The sequence below is a fragment of the Trachemys scripta genome, chromosome 7, assembly GCF_013100865.1.
Source record: "Trachemys scripta elegans isolate TJP31775 chromosome 7, CAS_Tse_1.0, whole genome shotgun sequence".
Taxonomy (NCBI): Eukaryota; Metazoa; Chordata; order Testudines; family Emydidae; genus Trachemys; species Trachemys scripta.
In genome coordinates, this window is record NC_048304.1 from 51,572,639 (window position 1) to 51,589,781 (window position 17,143).

The window sequence follows — 17,143 nt, forward strand, 5'->3', positions numbered from 1 at the left end:
CCCCCCCCCCCCTTACCAGGGGCCCCCCCATGGGTTTGGTTGGGTGCCCGGCACCTGGGGCCCCCCCCCCCCCCCCCCCCCCCCCCCCCCCCCCGTGTCCCCCTATTGCTCCATGAGCTTTCGGGACTATGTCCTCTGTGTCCACCACCCATATGTCTCCCGACTGTTCTTTGTACCCCCTGTCCCCCCTGATTGGGGTGCCCCCATACCCCTGAATACCCTGTCCCCTCAGACTACACCTCCCAACAGCTCTCTTTTTGCCCCTTCAGCTGCCCCCTGCACCTCTACCTGTGCCACTGCTGTGGTGGTGCCTGCCTTAGTGTGCAGAGAGTCTGCCCCCGGGGATTGGGCTGAGCCTATGCTGATGCCAACTCTGAACCCTAATGATGAATGTGGACTCTCCCTACTGATCTCTCTGTAGGCAGGGTAGGGGTGGGAGACTGGCAAAGAGCAGGAGCCAGAGAGACCTGGCAGAGGGGGGAGAGAAGTGAGAGGCAGGGACAGCAGATACCTCCCCCTCAGTGACCTTGGACATGCCAATTACAGATAATGAAGGGCACGTGCTGGGCAAAGGGCAGGAGCTTCCCTTGATCTGTGCACACACAACCCTGGGCTGTCTGCGTGGGCACCCCGAATTCTCCCCCATCAGTAAATACAGCCCTCTTTATCCCCATCCCTCCCCGGGCAAGGATGCCCCCCTCTCCTCCATCCAGCAGGGAGGCACCATGGACCCAAGCCTAGGGCTCTGGCTTTGTTTCAGTGGGTTGCGAGAGCCATGTCCATCATGCTCCAGGGAGCCGGCGCAGCTGTAAGGGGAAGTCCAGCCTTGTGCCGAGCGTTGGCAGCTCTTGGCACATGGGGAAGGGGATGCTGCTGCGGCACAGTGCTGCACCAAGGGGCCCCTCAGCTCCCCCTCAAAGCCATCTCTCTTGCTGGGCAACATGGCCCAATCCTGGGGGTCCTGGCGCCCCTACAGTGTGGGAGGCAGCACTACAGGAAGAGGTGGGAGGAGCCAGAAACCTGGTGGCTGAATGTTCCTGTTAGTCCAGATCTCTGGCTCTGGCACTGGGGCAGGTGCCCCTTCTTGAGCTTCTTGGAATAGCCACTTGGGCTGAGACCTGCAGCCTGGTTCCGAGCTGGGGCCCTGGCAGCCAGCCCGGGGGCTCCTCTCCCTTCTGGGGCGCCTGGTGGAGCCCCCTCCTATGCCTCAAGATGAGTGTCCAAGCCAACACTGCAGCCTGAGGCCTCAGCCGGCACAGACATACACTGCTAAAACTTCTGGAATGGGAGCCCAGAGTGGGGGGCGGAGTGTCCTCCAGGCCTCCCCCATCTGGAGCAGGTCCGGGGGGGGCTCATGCCCTCAGAGACTAAAGGGGAAAGCCTGGACTTTCCCCAACAAGTCCGAGGCAGTCTCCCCGGGAGCCTGCATCCCTGGGCCCAAGACATGCCTGGCTCTGGGGTTACTCTGTGGTGCCAGCAGGTGTCCCTGGGTCTGGGGCACAGCCTTGTGCACTGAGGCTGGCATTGGGCAGGGAGGCGTAGCAAGGTGGGTGGGGGGAGAGAGCCTGCAGCCCTGGGCGCGCTCCCAGCCTGGGGGCAGCAGAGGGAGACCCTGCAAGTCAGCCCCAGAGCTGCTCAGGGAGGGGCTACCGCTGCGCAAGTGTGGCTGGGGTACCAGCTGGTCTGAGCCATCCTCTCCCTGTCTGGGCCATAGGGGCGCTGCTGGGGGTCAGCTGCAGGTTCAGCTCTGTCTCACAGAAGGGTGCCCAAGCTCTGACTGCCAGTGCAGCCCTCGGGTGGTAATCTGCCTTGTGACAGGAACATTGCCCTGGGGCAGTGTCCATCGACATTTCCTGGCAGGGAGCCATGCTGTGCCCCGGACACATGGCTCTGTGCCAGGGGCCGAGCCCAGCCCCTCTTGCTGGGGGCGTTCTAGTGCCAGGGCTGGCCTGATACGGCCCTGTCTCGCCCTGCAGGACGGCCTGAAGCAGACGCCCCTCCACGCCTTCCACCGGCAGCAGGGTGGTAAGATGGTGAACTTCGCTGGCTGGAGCATGCCTGTGCAGTACGCGCTGAGCCACCTGGAGTCCCACCTGCACACACGCCAGCACTGCTCCCTCTTTGATGTCTCCCACATGCTGCAGGTAGCATCGTGCACCCCAGCCGCTCCCAGCCAAGGGTCCCCTGTGCTCACAGCCTGGCCACATGCAGGCCAGGAAGCTGTATGCCCCGTTTGCTGCCCACCCGTTCACCTTGTAGCCAAGCCCTAAGACACCCCGAGATGAGGAAACTGAGGCCCAGGCAGGGCCAGCCAGCACTGCCCAGAGTCAGATCCAAGGGGAGTGACTGGAGCTGTGGCCCTCCTGAAACAGGGCAGGGACTCAGCCAGGCTGCACAGTGAGTTAGGGCAGAGCAGAGAATGGAACCCAGGAATCCTAGCTCACTCGCCGCCCCACTTGCTTCGCTTGCTTAAAAATATCTTAATACACAAGTACCTGACCCTGCCACCAGGGGACAGGGTGGGACTCTCTGCAATGGCGGGTGGGCTGGACCGGTGCAGGACTCTCTGCAATGGCGGGGGGGGCTGGACTGGCGCAGGGCTCTCTGTGACGCTGGAGGATGGGGAGTGGGGGGAGGGCCCGGCGCGGAGCTCTCTGCGATGTGGGGAGGGGCAGGGCTGGGGCTCTCTCTGACGGGGGAGGGCCAGGGCCAGCACTGGGCTCTCTGCGATGCGATGGGGCCAGGGGGTGAACTCTCTGCAATGCGGGGGGCTGGGCTGCCGCAGGACTCCCTGCGATGGGGGTGGAGGGGGCCAGGCTGGCGCAGAGCTCTCTGTGATGGGGGCAGAAGGGAAGGGCCAGCGTGCGGCTCTCTGCAATGGGGTGGGGCACAGGGCTCTCTGTGATAGGGGTGGGGAGTCTGGGCTAGCGTGGGGCTCTCTGCGATGGGGGAGGGGGGCAGGGCCAGTGCAGGGCTCTCTGTGATGGGGGTGCAGGGCTGGCATGGGGCTCTCTGCAAGGGGGGAGGGGGGCCAGGCGAGCTCGGCACGCCGCGTGGTGGGGGGCAGGGCTGGCAGGGGGGCTCTCTGCGATGGGCAGCGCAGGGCTCTCTGCTACAGGGGGGGCGGGTAGGGACAGTGGGGGGGCTCTCTGCAATGGGGGCTGGGCATGTCTTGATGGCTATGGGGCAGGGCTGGTAAGCTGGTCTCAAGCTGTGCCCATGCTGCAGATGCCTGCAGCTGGCCCATGCCATCTGACGTGGGTCATGGGACTGGCACGAGGGGCTGTTAAATTGCCCTGTAGAAGTTCAGGTTTAGGCTAGAGCCAGGATCTAGGATCCTGTGAGGTGGGAGGGTCCCAGAGCTGGGCTGCAGCTGGAGCCATAACGTCTACACGGCAATGAAACTGCCCTGCAGCCTGAGCCAGCTGCCTGGCCAGCTAGCGGAGACAGACCCTCAGCAATGTCTCTTCCCCAGACCAAGGTGTTTGGCCGGGACCGGGTGAAGTTCATGGAGAGCCTGGTGGTTGGGGACATCGCGGAGCTGAAGCCGGACCAGGTATGTGGGGTGTGTGACGTCCTCCCCCACGCATGGCCAGGAGTCTTTATAGTGCCCTGGAGACAACAGCAGTGGGTCCTAGGGCAGCCTGGGCATGGGCAGAGCCACCACTGGGGGGAGCCCTGGCTCTAGACCCCCTCTGCCCCTGCTCTGTGTGCAGCAGCAGCCTGGCAGCTCCTGCCATGTGCCCGGTGGGGCGCTCAGCTTCCTGACAAGTGGGGGGAGGCGCTCACCTAGGAGTTGGTGTGTCGATCTGGGCCCAGCCAGCCCTGGTGGCTCTGTGACTCCAACACCTTCTGTGTCCCAGGGAGCAAATTGCTTCTCCCCTCTGGGGTAGTGACGCCATGTGGATAGGTCCCAAGTCAAATGGTTCATAACAAGTGCAGAAAATTGCCCCATTCATCACAGGAGATGTGGCCACCTCAGCTGCCCACCCGTCCTGCTCAGGCCACGGGATCAGAGAGTTGGGGGATCCCATAGCACACGTCCACCACAAAATCAACCCCATCCTCGGTTCAGTGAGAGAGAGACCCGGGGCTGGGCTCACAGGGGCTGCGGTCAGGAGTGAGGGGCACCGGCAGATAGGGGAGCCCAGGGCTGGGCTTGCAGGGGTCTCTCACTGAAGGGCCATTAGGAGACGCTGCATGGCATGCTGGTGATCCGTGGCCTTGCCTGGAGTTTCTGAGGTGGGGATGGGCAGGTGGGTGCAGGTCTGCTCTGTGGCCTGTGGCTGCCCAGACTCAGCATGTCCCCGCTTGCAGGGCACCTTGTCTCTCTTCACTAACGAGGAGGGAGGCATCCTCGACGACCTGATCGTGACCAGCACGTCGGAGCAGCACCTCTACGTGGTGTCCAACGCAGGCTGCAGGGAGAAGGACTGGGCCCTGATGCAGGTATATGTGCAGCTGGGCACCCCCTGCCTGTGTAGATCAATCTCTGATAATTTTCATATGACTTTACATTGTGCCTCTTCATATAACCTTGTGGTGGGTCTACCCACGTGTGACCTCTGTTTTCATGGAACTTTGTATCAAAGCCTCATTTAAAAACTTTGCATTACCCTTGGTCGGCAGAAGCCCGGCTCCACCCCCTCCCCCATCTAACTCACCTGGCCAGTGAAGTTAAGGGGAGCAACTAATTGGTAACAAGAAGACAGAATGGGTTTGTGTGTGTGTGTGTGAGTGTAAGTGTAATATATTATATGCATATAATACAGTGTTAATGAATACATGTATTACTAATAAATGTGGCGTTTTGCCTTATTCCCCCTAAAAAGATCCTGTGCAGTACTTTAAGTACAACACCTGGACCCCGCAGTGACCCCGAGAATGGGATCATTGCTGGGCACCTGTTCTCTCCCCGCTATGCTGGTGCTGCCCTGTTGGTGCCCATCCCCATGGGGCTTCAGCACTGGCTACCAGGGGGCTCCCTGAATGGCAGAAGCAGAAGAATCCATCCCGTGCAGACTGGAGGCAGGTCCGATGCTGATCCATGGTCCAGCTGCCGACCTGGCCCTCAGGAGCTGGGCTCTGTCCCTACTCTGCTGGCCCCATTCCCACCTGCGCTTGTCTCCCTTCCAGGGCCGAGCAGAGGATCTGCGGGCTGCAGGTGGCGACGTGCACCTGGAGGTCTCTGAAAACGCGCTGCTAGCTCTGCAAGGTAATGGGCCGCCCACCCCGGGCTGCCAGCACGTCCCTGCATCATGCCCTGCACTGACAGCCCCTTCCCCATTGGGGTCACCCTGGTTCAGAATTCCTGCCACCCCCCAAGCTGATGGTGCTGGCTCTCCTGCCAGGCTGGCCAAGCCAAGGTAGGACTCCCCAAGTGCATGGGAACGGGGCAGGACACCCGATAGAGAGAAGCTGATGGCACACACCCCTCGACCCTGCTGTGCTCCCCCCCATCCCCCGGTGCAGGGGGCAGTTGGTAAACACAGGCAGCACTGCCCTGGTACTGGGGGTTGCCAGGTGAGGGTCAAGGCCCATCATTCCTGGGCAGAGCTGTCCTAGAGGTGGGGGTGGGTCAGAAATGCTGACTCACTCAATCTCTTGCAGGCTGATGAATCTTGGAACGAAACCTGCCTGATGGGGGTCGGGCAGCCCTGTGGCTCAGTGCATGGCAGCCTGCCAGGCAGGCAGGCCCTGGCAGATTGGCTGTGTGGGGCAGCGTTGAGAGATCAGTGGGGGGCTGGCAGGAAATGCCCCGGGCTCTCTGCTCATTGGCCCATGGTGGGGACTCCATTTGTTCTGAGTCAGACATACTGAAACTTCCCGCCGGCTCCACCCCAGGTCCTTCGTGCGCTGCCAGGGTGGTGTGATGGGTTGGATCACAGAAAATCCCTTAGGAACTGCCAACTGATGAACTGAGACTACTTCTCTAAGTCTATTTTCCCTGGCAGCTTGGGACTTCAGTGCCCTGCCTGGTTTGAGCCAGACATGCTAGCCAGCTGCAAACCCAGACCCAGGTCTGAACCATGTTCCCTAACTGCTGTAAGCTTAACTGAAAGCAGCTTAAGAAGTGTTCCTGTCTCTAACACTTAGATGCCCAGCTCCCAATGGGGTCCAAACCCCAAATAAATCTGTTTTACCCTGTATAAAGCTTATACAGGATAAACTCATAAATTGTTTGCCCTCTATAACACTGCTAGAGAGATATGCACAGCTGTCCCCCCCCCCCTTCCCCAGGCATTAATACATATGCTGGGTTAATTAATAAGTAAAAAGTGATTGTATTAAATACAAAATGTAGGATTTAAGTGGTTCTAAGTAATAGCAGACAGAACAAAGTGAATTACCAAGCAAAATAAAATAAAACACTCAAGTTTAAACCTAATACAGTAAGAAGCTGAATATAGATAAAATCTCACCAATAAGGCTCTTTTATAGACTAGCCTCCTTCTAGTCTGGGTCCAGCAATCACTCACACCCCCTGTAGTTACTGTCCCTTGTCCCAGTTTCTTTCAGGTATCCTTTGGGGTGGAGAGGCTATCTCTTGAGCCAGCTGAAGACCAAATGGATGGGTCTCTCGGGTTTAAATAGACTTTCTCTTGTGGGTGGACACACCTCCCTCCCCCACGTAGAATCCAGCAACAAAATGGAGTTTTGGAGTCACATGTCCATGCATGACTGAGTTCCTTACCAGCCAAGCCACAATTTCCGGGAAAGCTCAGCTGTGGATTGGCATCTCCAAGTTCATTGTTGGCTTAAGTGTTTCTTGATTGGGCACTTACTGAGAATAGTCCTTTCTCAGGAAGCTGACCAACTGCTTCACTGAGGCTACTTAAGATTAAACAAGTACAAAGCCAATATTTGTTACTTCGAATACAAAAATGATACATGCATACAAATAGGATTAATAGATTTAGTAGATCATGACCTTTACAGAGATATGTTACAAGGCATATGTAGCATAAAACATATTCCAGTTATGTCATATATACATTCATAAGCATATTCCCATAAAGCATTATGGGGTGCAACATCACAGGTAGGCATTGCCCGCTCCATGCTCCACCTGCCCCTCTTCCCCAGATGCTGAGGCTTTCGCTGAGCTCCTCCCATGCTCTCTGTGCCCAGGTCCCTCGGCGGTGCAGGTGCTGCAGACAGGCGTGTCGGACAACCTGGCCAAGCTGCCCTTCATGAGTAGTGCGGTGATGGGCGTGTTTGGGGTGCCAGGCTGTAGGGTGACGCGCTGCGGCTACACCGGAGAGGATGGTGTGGAGGTACCGTGCTGCCGGGCCCGGGTGGGGGAGGGCGGAGGTACCAAAACAGGAGCAGCCCTGGCGGGGCAGGGAGGGGGCGATGTGTCTCGTGGGTGGCACAGTGCTGGCTCAGGCACTGCCTGGTGGGATGCGGGAAGCTGGAACTTACCATGCCTGCCATTGCTTGGCTCAGATCTCGGTGCCCATGGGGCGCGCGGTGGAGCTGGTGGAGCTGCTACTCAGGGACCCACAAGTGCAGTTGGCAGGGCTGGCGGCCAGGGACAGCTTGCGCCTGGAGGCGGGGCTCTGTCTCTATGGCAACGACATTGATGAGACGACCACGCCTGTGGAGGCGGCTCTGGTGTGGACACTGGGTAGGAAGGGGCAAGGAGCAGGGCTGGCATGGTGGGGCCTGGGCACCTTAGCAACAGCAGTGAGGAGGGGTGGGTGAGCCTGGCATGGGGACTGGAGGCTGGTACAGGGGTGCCAGCTGCCTTGGGGAATGGAGACATGGGGACAGTGAGAGCCCTTGTGGCTGGGGGGGATGGGTTGTGGGGCACTTGGTGTGTGGGGGGCTTGGCTAGGCCCCCAGAGTGCCAGGGCATGGGGGGTTGGCCAGGCACCCTGAGGGCCGGGGGTGGAGGTGGGACAGGGTTTGGAGCGCTGGTGGTGTGGGGGAGGGGTGCCCCACCCCCTAACTTGCCCTGTCTTGTTGCCTGCAGGGAAGCGGCGCCGGCTGGCTATGGATTTCCCCGGTGCCCCAGTCATTGTGCCCCAGATCAAAGGGAAGGTTAAGCGCAAGCGCGTGGGGCTGATTTCCACAGGCCCCCCCATCCGGCCACACATGCCCATCCTGAGCCCAGAGGGCAGGCCCATCGGTAGGTGGGGCGGGCAGGAGCGTGGCGCTTGGGGGGTGCTTGGGCTTGGCTAGCCCTTCATTAGCCCACTTGCACTGGCCTCCCTTCCCCTCACTGTGCCACAGCCCAGGGGGCAGGACCCTGACCCTGGCATGCTTGGCGTGGCCATATCCCTGTGTGACAGGCTCCGACCTGCAAAGCTCAAAGCTGGGCCCCACGTCAAGGAGAATGTAACAGCTGCATGTGTGGGGTCTGTCCAGCTGGGCCCCAGCAGTGGTGGGAGGCTGGCACATGTGCCCACACTAACCCACCACTTGTGCTTGCTGTGCCCAGGCAAAGTGACCAGTGGCTGCCCCTCTCCCTGCCTGAAGAAGAATGTGGCCATGGGCTATGTGGAGGGCGAGCAGAGCCGGGTGGGCACGGTGGTGGCAGTGGAGGTGCGGAAGAAGAGCTGCCCTGCCCTGGTCACCAGGATGCCCTTTGTGCCCACCCGCTACCATATGCTCAAGTGAGATGTGGCTGGCAGCCACGCCTCCCACCCACCCCAATCAATCAGCATGCGCCTCTCTTCACCACATGAGAATCCATGTCCCCAATCAGAACTCCCCACAGTGCCACCCGTTCAAGCAAGGCTGGGCCCCACCGGGGCCAAAGAGCCAACGTCCAGCCATGTGCTGCACAGCCAATGCCAAGGGCCTGTGCCAAGTGCCTTCCAGCCCCATCTGAGGCCGATGCCAAACCAGGCCAGTCTGTTGGTTTTCTTGGGGGGGGTGGGCAGCCTCTGAGTGTGCCCTCAGTGTCCAGACATGCTCTGGCCTTGCTGTATGTATACCACATGCTGCCAGTCAATGGGCTGGCAAGGTGAGAGTCCCTCTGCTGCCCTAGCCCGCCTGGGCATTCCCCCCATTTCTGTAATTGGGCTGTGATTGTCCATTAAAGACCCCCTGACTCCACTCCTGCTCTGCCGCTCGTCTTTACCCACGCTAGGCTGGGGCTGTGCAGTGCCCAGAGGGCACGGCCTGCAGAGCAGTCTCCAGCTGCCACCGCTCATGCCTGGCTTCTGAGTATTCTGGGTCCCACACTGGCCTGAAGCCCATAACCCCCAGTGGAACCTACCAGTGGCAGAGCTGGGGAGAACAGCTCAGCCTGGGCAGCCCAGCTCAGCCCACTGGAGACTTAGCCCTTGCACTGGGGTGGCACAGCACACTCCCCCCCCCCCCATGAGAAAGGGGGAGAGAGATTTGGGCACACTGGGGCTGTGGGTGAACCAGGGTGCCTAGGGCCAGTCCTGTGCCAGCAGGGCCCAGCCACAGGCCTGTTCGAAAACAGCTGTGGGGGCATGCCCCTCCCCCCAGGCCCTCTCCCCCCAGCATGGCAGGGCATGCATCTGTGTGGGGGGAGGGATAGTTCAGTGGGTTGAGCAGTGGCCTGCTAAACCCAGGATTTAGGGATCTGGGGCAAAAAAAAAACCTGTCTGGGGATTGGTCTTGCTTTGAGAAGAGGGTTGGACTAGATGACCTCCTGAGGTCCCTTCCACCCCTGATATTCTATGATTCTATGCTGCGTGCTCCTGCCCTTGCCCCCATCCCTGCCTGGAAGAGGGTAAGTAGTTCAAGGCAGCTGCTCCAAGTGTCTGAAGAGCAACAGCATCCACCAGCTAGGACAGCATCTCCCTCCTCCAGGGACAGGGTCAGAGACAGCCAGAATGAATGCAGTTCCCCCCCCCCCAGTAATTGAACAGCAGCATAGTCACAGCAGAGGGATTTAATCCAGCCAGCAGGTCACAGGAGCCTTCAGCCAGGGTCTGGCAGAGTGCAGAAGGACAGTAGGTGGCCCTGGGGCTAAAGGCCTGGGATACAGGTAACGGGCTCCAAGCCCAGTTGTGCCACCATGTGCCTGCCAGGCCATTAGCCAGGTGCTGCCTCTGAGCCCTGCCCCTTCCTGGGCTTGGAGATACCCTCGCTCACTGCAGGTGGGGCTGGAAGTACCTGGGTCCAGCTATTCCTACTGCCCTGAGGGGCACCCTGGCCCCTAGGCTGGGTTTGCCATGGGCATGCTGTTCCTGCTCTGATCCCAAGGGCTGGCACCTTGGCAGAGGGCACTGGCCTAGGAAGGCCTCACCTGGACCAGGCAGATGGCACGTGGGGTGCTGTGTGGAAGCTGGCAGCATTACTGCCCAGGTGCCAGTGGGCTATCACTCCAACACTGCTATGAGACACAGCGCAGGGCAAGAGCAGCCAGGTGGTGCCCCAAGGCCCCCCACACCACCAAACCCCAGGTGTGGGGGGCAGCTCAGCTCTCTGCTCCCACACTGTGTAACCAGTGGGACAGCGCTGCCATCCTGCCCTGCATCTCCCCTGTGCCCAGGAGCAGAATCCTGCCCCTCTGAGGAGCAGCTGCAGTTGCCTCAGGGGCCAGGGTCACAGGGAGCACAGGAGTTCTAGCAGCAGGGAGTAGGACCTCCCACCTTGCCCGCTGGGGCAGAAAGTGGTACAGGTGCATGAGTCTCAGTCCCTGGGGGCAGAGAGGGGGCTTGGCAGCAGGGAAGGGGCTGGGGGACAGGAAGGCTTTTGGCTCATCGGGGTGGGGGCAGCAGTGGACAAGAGTTGGGGGGAGGGGCTCAGAGCAGGGCTCAGGGGCATGTGCTCAGGGAGGATTTAAGCTGGGCACAAGGACTACTGAGGCACAGACTACACACCACCCCCCATGTACACCTGTGGCCGCTGCAGGGGCCTGTTTTGTCTGGGGCAGGCAGGGGGAAGGGCTGATGTGCTTGGGGCAGTGCAGATGCCCCCAGAAGTGACTGCAGGGGTGAGATAGGAGCTTGCCCTGCCTGAGCGGCTGTGCAGAGGCCAGCTGGGATGGGCACAGGCCAGCTGGGATGGGCACAGGCCAGCTGGCTGTACAGCTCCCTGCTGGCCAGGGGCTAGCCCACAGGTGACATGGCTGCGGTCTCCAACGCAGCGAAAGTGCAAAGCCAGTTTCTTTGGCTGGCAGCGCTGGGGCCCATGGGTGGAGCTGTCCCAGGTATACCCCTGCCCACCGGCGTATCCGTCCACGCCTCACTCTCGGTGCGTCTTCACAGCCTCATTGCTTGAGCTGTCCCTAAAGGAGGGTGAGAAGAGAGCAGGCACCATAGACAGAGCTTTGGGGCGAACCTCAGACACCTGGGGCTTGGCTCCTGCAGCTCAGAGGCCTAGAGCAGTGGGCAGCCCGGGGTCAGAGTGGTAAAGGATGGGTGGAGTCCTCTGGCAGGCACCACACATGCACATAGATCCTGTGGGGATGGACACTACCAGTGGGCACGCCAACCCACACACCCCGCTGCAGTTGCCTGGGCACGAGAGCCACCACTGGGGTGACCCCCGCCCAGGACAGGCGTGGCAGGGCTCCCCCTGCTAACAGGGAAGGAGATGCCGGGGCTGGGCTTCTGCCCGTCTCAGAGCCCTGCATTCTGGCAGTGCACAGGCCAGGACCAGCTGTTTCTGAGGCCTGGGGCTGCACTTGGAGAAGGAGCCTTATGAACTGGTGAGGTGGGGAAGGCCAGAGTCCAGGCCTGTGAGCCCCCTGCTGAGTGGCGCAAGACTGAACAGCGGGAAGCACTCACCACGTGGGGAAATATGAGGCACCAGCGGGGGTTCCTCCGTTCTGGCCGCCTCTGCCTGGAAACAAGGCAAAGGAGCAGTCAGGGTGGGGCCAGGCAGGGCTCATAGCTGGGGGCAGGCAACAGGCACCTTGCTGAGGGATACTTGGGAGATGCCTAGCAGTAGCTCCACATGCCACAGCCAGGCCAGCACCTGATTTCCCCCCCCTCGATACCAGGGAGCTGCTGGGGACAAGCCAGCCCCTTCCATGCTGCCTGGGGGAGGACCTCTGCCTGGGCAATGGCGCAGTGCTCCTGGATTCTCCTCTGGGCGGGGTGGGGGCCCACAAGCAGCCAGGGACGTGCAGGGGTGTGTGCCCTAGTCCTCGCTGCCCCCTTCCAGCCTGTAGGTGAGACAGCGTGAAGAAGAGCACCATGCCCTGCCCCTGGTGGACTCACCCACTCCCCAGGGTCACTCAGCCCCATGTGCTAGGTGCACAGAGACATGGGCGCAGCATCCCCTGTCCAGATTCCACAAGGAATGGCTCTGAAGCGTGGCACTATGGGACGAACCTGTGCACAACAGGCCATTGGGAGAGGGTGGGAAGCCAATCTGAACAGGCTAGCTGCCCAGACAAGCCCAAGAGAGCCTGAGCGCTACTCCCCAGCAGTGTTATAATTCGTCCACGGTCCGTCTCCCCACCCCACGGCCAGGCCCAGCAGCAACCCCTGCCCTATGCCTTACATAGCTTGGAGCCCCAGTTCTCCCTGACAGCTGGAGCCAGGCCCACTCAGTCTGTGGGGCGGGCAGCTGCTAGGGCAGGGCCTGGCACAAGGTGCCTAGGCTGCTCTGCCCAGGTATGCTTCTAGGATCTGGATGCCAGGAACAGGGCTGGCTCCAACCCCAGACCCCCAAAGTACTTGGGACTGCCCAGGTCAGGCAAGATCGCCACAGGCACGGTACTTTGGGCAACGGTCCATCCTCCAGGTCTCCCCATTCAGAGCTGGCCCCTCACTGGGGGGCCAGGAACCAGAAACCAGGGGCCACTCTGGGGGCCGGGTCACACCACATTCCCCATAGCATAGCCCAGTCAGTACCTGAGCGTCAGCCCTGCCCGGGGCAGGAGGTTCAGTTCGGTCGGTACTTGGCCAGCAATCCAGCCCAGCGGGGGATTCAGTTCGGGTCAGCACCGGGACGGCAGTCTGGCCCAGGGCTGGGGGAGTCGGTGTCCGGCCAAGGGTTTGGTTCAGGTCGGTACCTGGTCGGCGGCCCAGCCCGGGGGTCCGATTCGGAACCAGGGCAGCAGCAGAGCTCAACCCAGGGATTTCGGGTCGGTACCTGTCTGGCAGCCCAGCCCAAGTGTTCGGTTTGACCCGACCAGGGGGGTTGATTCAGCCCGGTTTGCTCGGTACCTGGGCGGCAGCACAGCACAGCACATTCCGGGGCGGCTTCAGTTCATCCCGGGAAATGGGGCCCGTACCTGGGCAGCAGTACAGCCGGGCCCGCAGGGTGGGGGACTCGGGCCCGGCCCGGGGGCTCCGTTCGTCCCGGTCGGTACCTGGGCGGCAGCACAGCCCAGCCCGGGGGGTTCGGTTTGGCCCGTACCTGGACGGCAGCAGAGGCGGCTGACGCGACTTCCGTGGAGCCGCCAGGCTAGGTGGATGCCCAGCAAGCTGAGGCCCAGCCAGAGCAGCAGCAGCTGGAAGACCGCGGCCCGCAGGTCCTGAGCCGCCCAGTCGGCCGCGAACTCCTGCCCCAGCCAGGCCAGGCCCCGCAGCGCCCGGCCCGGCGCCTCCCAGCCCAGCCACGGTGCCGCCATCGCCCTGCGCAGGCGCCAATAGAGCACTGCACTGCACTGCCTCCCCTCCTCTCTGGAATGGGAGCACCCCGTGAACCTGCCCCGAGACAGTGAGCGGAGCCGCCGCAGCCCAGCCCCTCCTCCCACAGCCCACCCCCACTGGCCCCGCCCCTTCCTTCACAGCCCGCGTTTCCCCCGCACCTGTTCCGCCCCTCCGCTCATAACCTAGCCCCCACCTGCAGTGGCCTTGCACCTCCTCCCACACTGACCCCCCGGACTTCCCCGCTCGGCCTCGCAACTGGTCCCACTCCTCCTCCCACAACTCGCCCGCCCCTGCACTGGCCCGGCCCCGCCCCTCCCCTCCCAGCTCAGCACCAGATATCACAGCGGGGGAGGGATAGTGGGAGCTGCATGATGCCAGGTGGTCCCCTTTGCCAGGATACAGTCCATAGGTGCCATTGCTGCGGGTTACCAGACTTCTCCTTCAGCTGTACACAGCCCCTAGCGCGCTGCGCTAGGCCCTGGGCTGGGCACTCGGACAGGGTGGGAGGGGATGTGTCTTTGCTGAGGAGGAAGTCCTGGCTGTGTCTAGACCATGCCCTCCCTACACACTCCAGCGTTCCTGCTACTCCTGCACCAGCTCGTGCCCTGGCGGCGCTCTGGCAGAGCTCCGGTATCCCCGCTGTCCGCGTACCTCCCTGCCCCCAAGCGGAGCTCTGGTGACGGTGACCCCACTGCCCGTGGCTCAGGCGTGTCTGTGCCTTTAAGAGGCTGAGCCGGGAGGTAGCTGTTCCTCGACTTGCCGTTTCCTGCTATCCTCCTTGAGCTTCTTCTCAGGCGCTTGTGTGGGCATCGGTTGGCTGGGTAAGTGCTGACCCCTTTCGCCAGCCTCCCCCTTTGGGCATGAACCCCAGCAGCCGTGTTATCCCCACCTCTGGGCTGGTTCTGGGCAGGGAGCGGTGTCCGGTGGCTGGAGCAGAGGGCTGGGAGGCAGGTTCTGTCCCGGGCCCTAGAGGGGCTGAGCGTGGCCTGGTTGTGCGGGGCCTTGCTTGCCCTCTGCCCATGGGGATAAGACCCAGGCACGGGGCAGGGATGTTTCTGCCCCCATATGCGTGGGCTCCTGGCGCCTGCCCCCTCCTCCTACTGGCATCACTTTGCAAAGCCCCTGCCCTGGTATCCCCAGGACCTTGCTGCTGTGCTGTGCTCTGGCTAGCTTTGTGCCCTGCAGGCCCCCATAATGTGATATGCAGTGGGGTGTGTGGCAGACCCCTGCCCATGCCGGGCGGGTGTCTAGAGGAGTCCCCTTCCTGCTGCATGGTGCCTAGCCCCACCTGACCCAGCAGGTGTGCTGTGCCTGGGCAGCGGGGTACCAGCCAGTCTGAGGGAGGCTACTGACTGCTCCAGTGGCCTTCATGCCAGCAGCTTCTTGTGCCATGTGCCCAACTTCTGCTAGGGTGGGTTGGTCTTTGCTGCCCCAGGACAGGGCAGCGCTGTGCCCATAGCTCCATCAGGCTGCAGTGAGGTGCTGGGATGAGGGTGCTGCCAAGCTAGCCTTGGGGGCTAGGAAGGGATTGGCCCCAGCTCCCTTCCCTCAGCCACAGTCTTTGCTCCCATCTGTCCCTGTGTGGCAGGCGGGCTTCCTGCAATGCATGAGGCGTGGCACGGGGACCATCTGAGGCTGCTGCCCCAGGATTGGGGAGCTCATGGAATGCAGTCAACTTCCAGCCATTGGCAGCAGCTCCCCTCCCCCTCCCATTGCTGGCCTTTCACTTTCACTTTCCTGACAGTCACAGGGCTGGGTCTGCTGGGGCGGGGCTGAGCTAGGGTGCCAGGATAGCGCTGCCTTTCCCTCCTAATGGCCAAGCCCCTAGCTGCGTTAAACCTTATGGAGCCAGGCCTCTGCCGGGAGATGCTGGAGATGGGGTTGGAGCCCCTGAGCCTGCCAACCTGTGGCAGGGAGCATCCACCACCTCATGGGGTGCATTCCAGCATCCTGAGCACCCGCTGCCCCCAGTGCTGCCCTGGTACAGCCAATGGGCTGGCCCTTTCTGGGTGCAGCCCTGGGTGACAAATGTGATGCCCCTTGGGTGCTCTGCACCATGGCTCTAGCCCAGCTTGGGTGCCAGCCGCCTGCCAGGCCCTGCCAATCTCCCCCATCCCTCCGGACAGGCTCTGCTGCCCACAGCCGTGTGTTAGCTGCCAGCTCTGGGACCCAGAGAGAGGAGCTGCCCACCCACAGCTGGGGGCTGGGCTGGAGCTGGACAGCTCTAGGGGGCCCAGGGCAGCCTGGCTGGCTGCGTGGAGCATCCTGCTGCCCTTTGCAGCCAGGAATGGAGCTGATGTGGAGCCACTAGCCCCAGTGGAGGATCAGGAGCAGGGCCCAGGAGTCCTGGCTTCCAGACTGGTTCTTTTCTCATGCAGGGCTGGGCACAGCCGCACCCACCTCACCCACATCTGCACTGGGCAGAAGCAGCATGAGGCGCTCCGAGAGCCTGGGCGAGATCGACGAGGGCCTGTACTCGCGGCAGCTGTGAGTGCTGGGCCTGGAGATCAGGGGGCACCTGGGGTCAGCCAAGGAGCATGCCAGGTGCAGTGTCCCAGTGTGGGTGTGATGGGGCGGGGCTAGTGCGACAGGGCCGTGGTGGGAGAGGGGCCAGGGGCACTGGTGTGGCAGGGACATGTTGGAGTAGGGGCTGTGCCAGCTGTATGTTCTCTCCCCCACACGCCCACTGTGCTTGTCCCATAGCTACGTGCTGGGTCACGAAGCCATGCGGAGGCTGGCAAAAACTGCTGTGCTGGTGTCGGGGATGAAGGGCCTGGGTGTGGAGATTGCCAAGAACATCATCCTGGCTGGGGTGAAATCAATCACTGTGCACGACCCGGGCAATGTCCAATGGAGTGACCTCTCCTCGCAGGTACCTGAGGTGGGGGGACAGGGCTTGGGGTCCCTCCTCTCTGGGGGCATGTACCTCCCAGCCTTGACTGGTCTGTGTTCATCCTGCGTTCTGGGGCTGGGATGCCACCAGGGCCCAAGCACGCCCATCTACTTGCCTGGTGCCAACCTGTCAGCAGCAGCTGCCACTCAGGAACTGCTCTGGTGGAGACCAGGGCACTGAGAGGGACTCCACTTCTGACGAGAATTGCACCACAACTAGCGACAGGCGTTTCTCCACAGTAGCCCTGTCCTGCCTCTGCAATTGGCGGCAGTGATTACAGGAGTGCTCAGTGACAGCCTCACCTGCTGACTCCCTGCAGCTGTCCCCCCCCAAACCCGACAGAAGCCGCATTAAGCCTGAGTGCTTCCAAGTCCAATCCTGTCCCCAGCGCCTGGCTCTCCCAAGTACAGGGGAACGCCAAGAAGATCCAGCCCTGCACAGATGTGGGGCCACAGTTTGACCCCATCCCCCCCCTGGCCCTGCACTGCCAGCCCGCTTTGACCTGGCCACGGACTGGGGTGGGGCAGGCCCAAAGAAGGGGATTTTTAACAACCCATGTGATTATTACTCTCTCTCCTAGCCGGGGTGGGCACAGGCTGGCTCAGCCCCAGCCCTCGGGCATTGTTCAGTTTAACCTCCTGACCAGGTTCAAGCGCTTAGTTTGGGGATCCTCACCCCAGCCAGGCTGGGTTTTCCCTTCAGTCCCTGTTGG

At 61.7% G+C, this 17,143-nt stretch overlaps 3 protein-coding genes across 13 annotated transcripts in view; 2 read left to right on the top strand and 1 right to left on the bottom strand.

The window, feature by feature from the left end:
• Window positions 1–9,066, top strand: part of AMT (aminomethyltransferase) — a 10,611-nt gene extending 1,545 nt beyond the window's left edge. The window contains exons 2-9 of one of the 2 annotated variants that reach the window (XM_034777314.1): window positions 1,977–2,144; window positions 3,476–3,556; window positions 4,318–4,449; window positions 5,137–5,215; window positions 7,087–7,277; window positions 7,450–7,630; window positions 7,979–8,134; window positions 8,447–9,066. In XM_034777314.1, the coding sequence (XP_034633205.1) occupies window positions 1,977–2,144; window positions 3,476–3,556; window positions 4,318–4,449; window positions 5,137–5,215; window positions 7,087–7,277; window positions 7,450–7,630; window positions 7,979–8,134; window positions 8,447–8,625 (1,167 nt within the window). In that variant the 3' untranslated portion in view covers window positions 8,626–9,066. The remainder of the gene's footprint in view (window positions 1–1,976; window positions 2,145–3,475; window positions 3,557–4,317; window positions 4,450–5,136; window positions 5,216–7,086; window positions 7,278–7,449; window positions 7,631–7,978; window positions 8,135–8,446) is intronic. The other variant, XM_034777316.1, reaches the window with a different exon arrangement.
• A 796-nt stretch (window positions 9,067–9,862) lies between these two features.
• TCTA (T cell leukemia translocation altered) lies at window positions 9,863–13,637 on the bottom strand. The gene is made up of 3 exons (XM_034777317.1): window positions 13,303–13,637; window positions 11,721–11,775; window positions 9,863–11,218 (listed from the first exon to the last, which is right to left on the bottom strand). Exons 1-3 carry the CDS (start codon window positions 13,514–13,516, stop codon window positions 11,176–11,178), a joined length of 312 nt encoding a protein of 103 aa, XP_034633208.1. The 5' UTR covers window positions 13,517–13,637; the 3' UTR covers window positions 9,863–11,175.
• A 215-nt stretch (window positions 13,638–13,852) lies between these two features.
• UBA7 (ubiquitin like modifier activating enzyme 7) overlaps window positions 13,853–17,143 on the top strand; it is a 65,222-nt gene continuing 61,931 nt past the window's right edge. For 3 of the 10 annotated variants that reach the window (XM_034777311.1, XM_034777306.1, XM_034777310.1), the window contains exons 1-3: window positions 13,853–14,359; window positions 15,917–16,025; window positions 16,242–16,410. In XM_034777311.1, coding sequence (XP_034633202.1) covers window positions 15,970–16,025; window positions 16,242–16,410 — 225 coding nt within the window. In that variant the 5' untranslated portion in view covers window positions 13,853–14,359; window positions 15,917–15,969. Of the gene's footprint in view, window positions 14,360–15,916; window positions 16,083–16,241; window positions 16,411–17,143 lie in introns of those variants that run through there. The other 7 variants (XM_034777303.1, XM_034777305.1, XM_034777313.1 and 4 more) reach the window with 5 other exon arrangements.

Coding starts and splice junctions, on each gene's coding strand:
- TCTA (XM_034777317.1), bottom strand. CDS start 13,516: ATGGCGGCACCGTGGCTGGGCTGGGAGGCGCCGGGCCGGGCGCTGCGG. Junction 11,776..13,302: donor CCGCCTCTGCTGCCGTCCAG/GTACGGGCCAAA, acceptor CCTTGTTTCCAG/GCAGAGGCGGCCAGAACGGA. Junction 11,219..11,720: donor GCCTCATATTTCCCCACGTG/GTGAGTGCTTCC, acceptor ACCCTCCTTTAG/GGACAGCTCAAGCAATGAGG.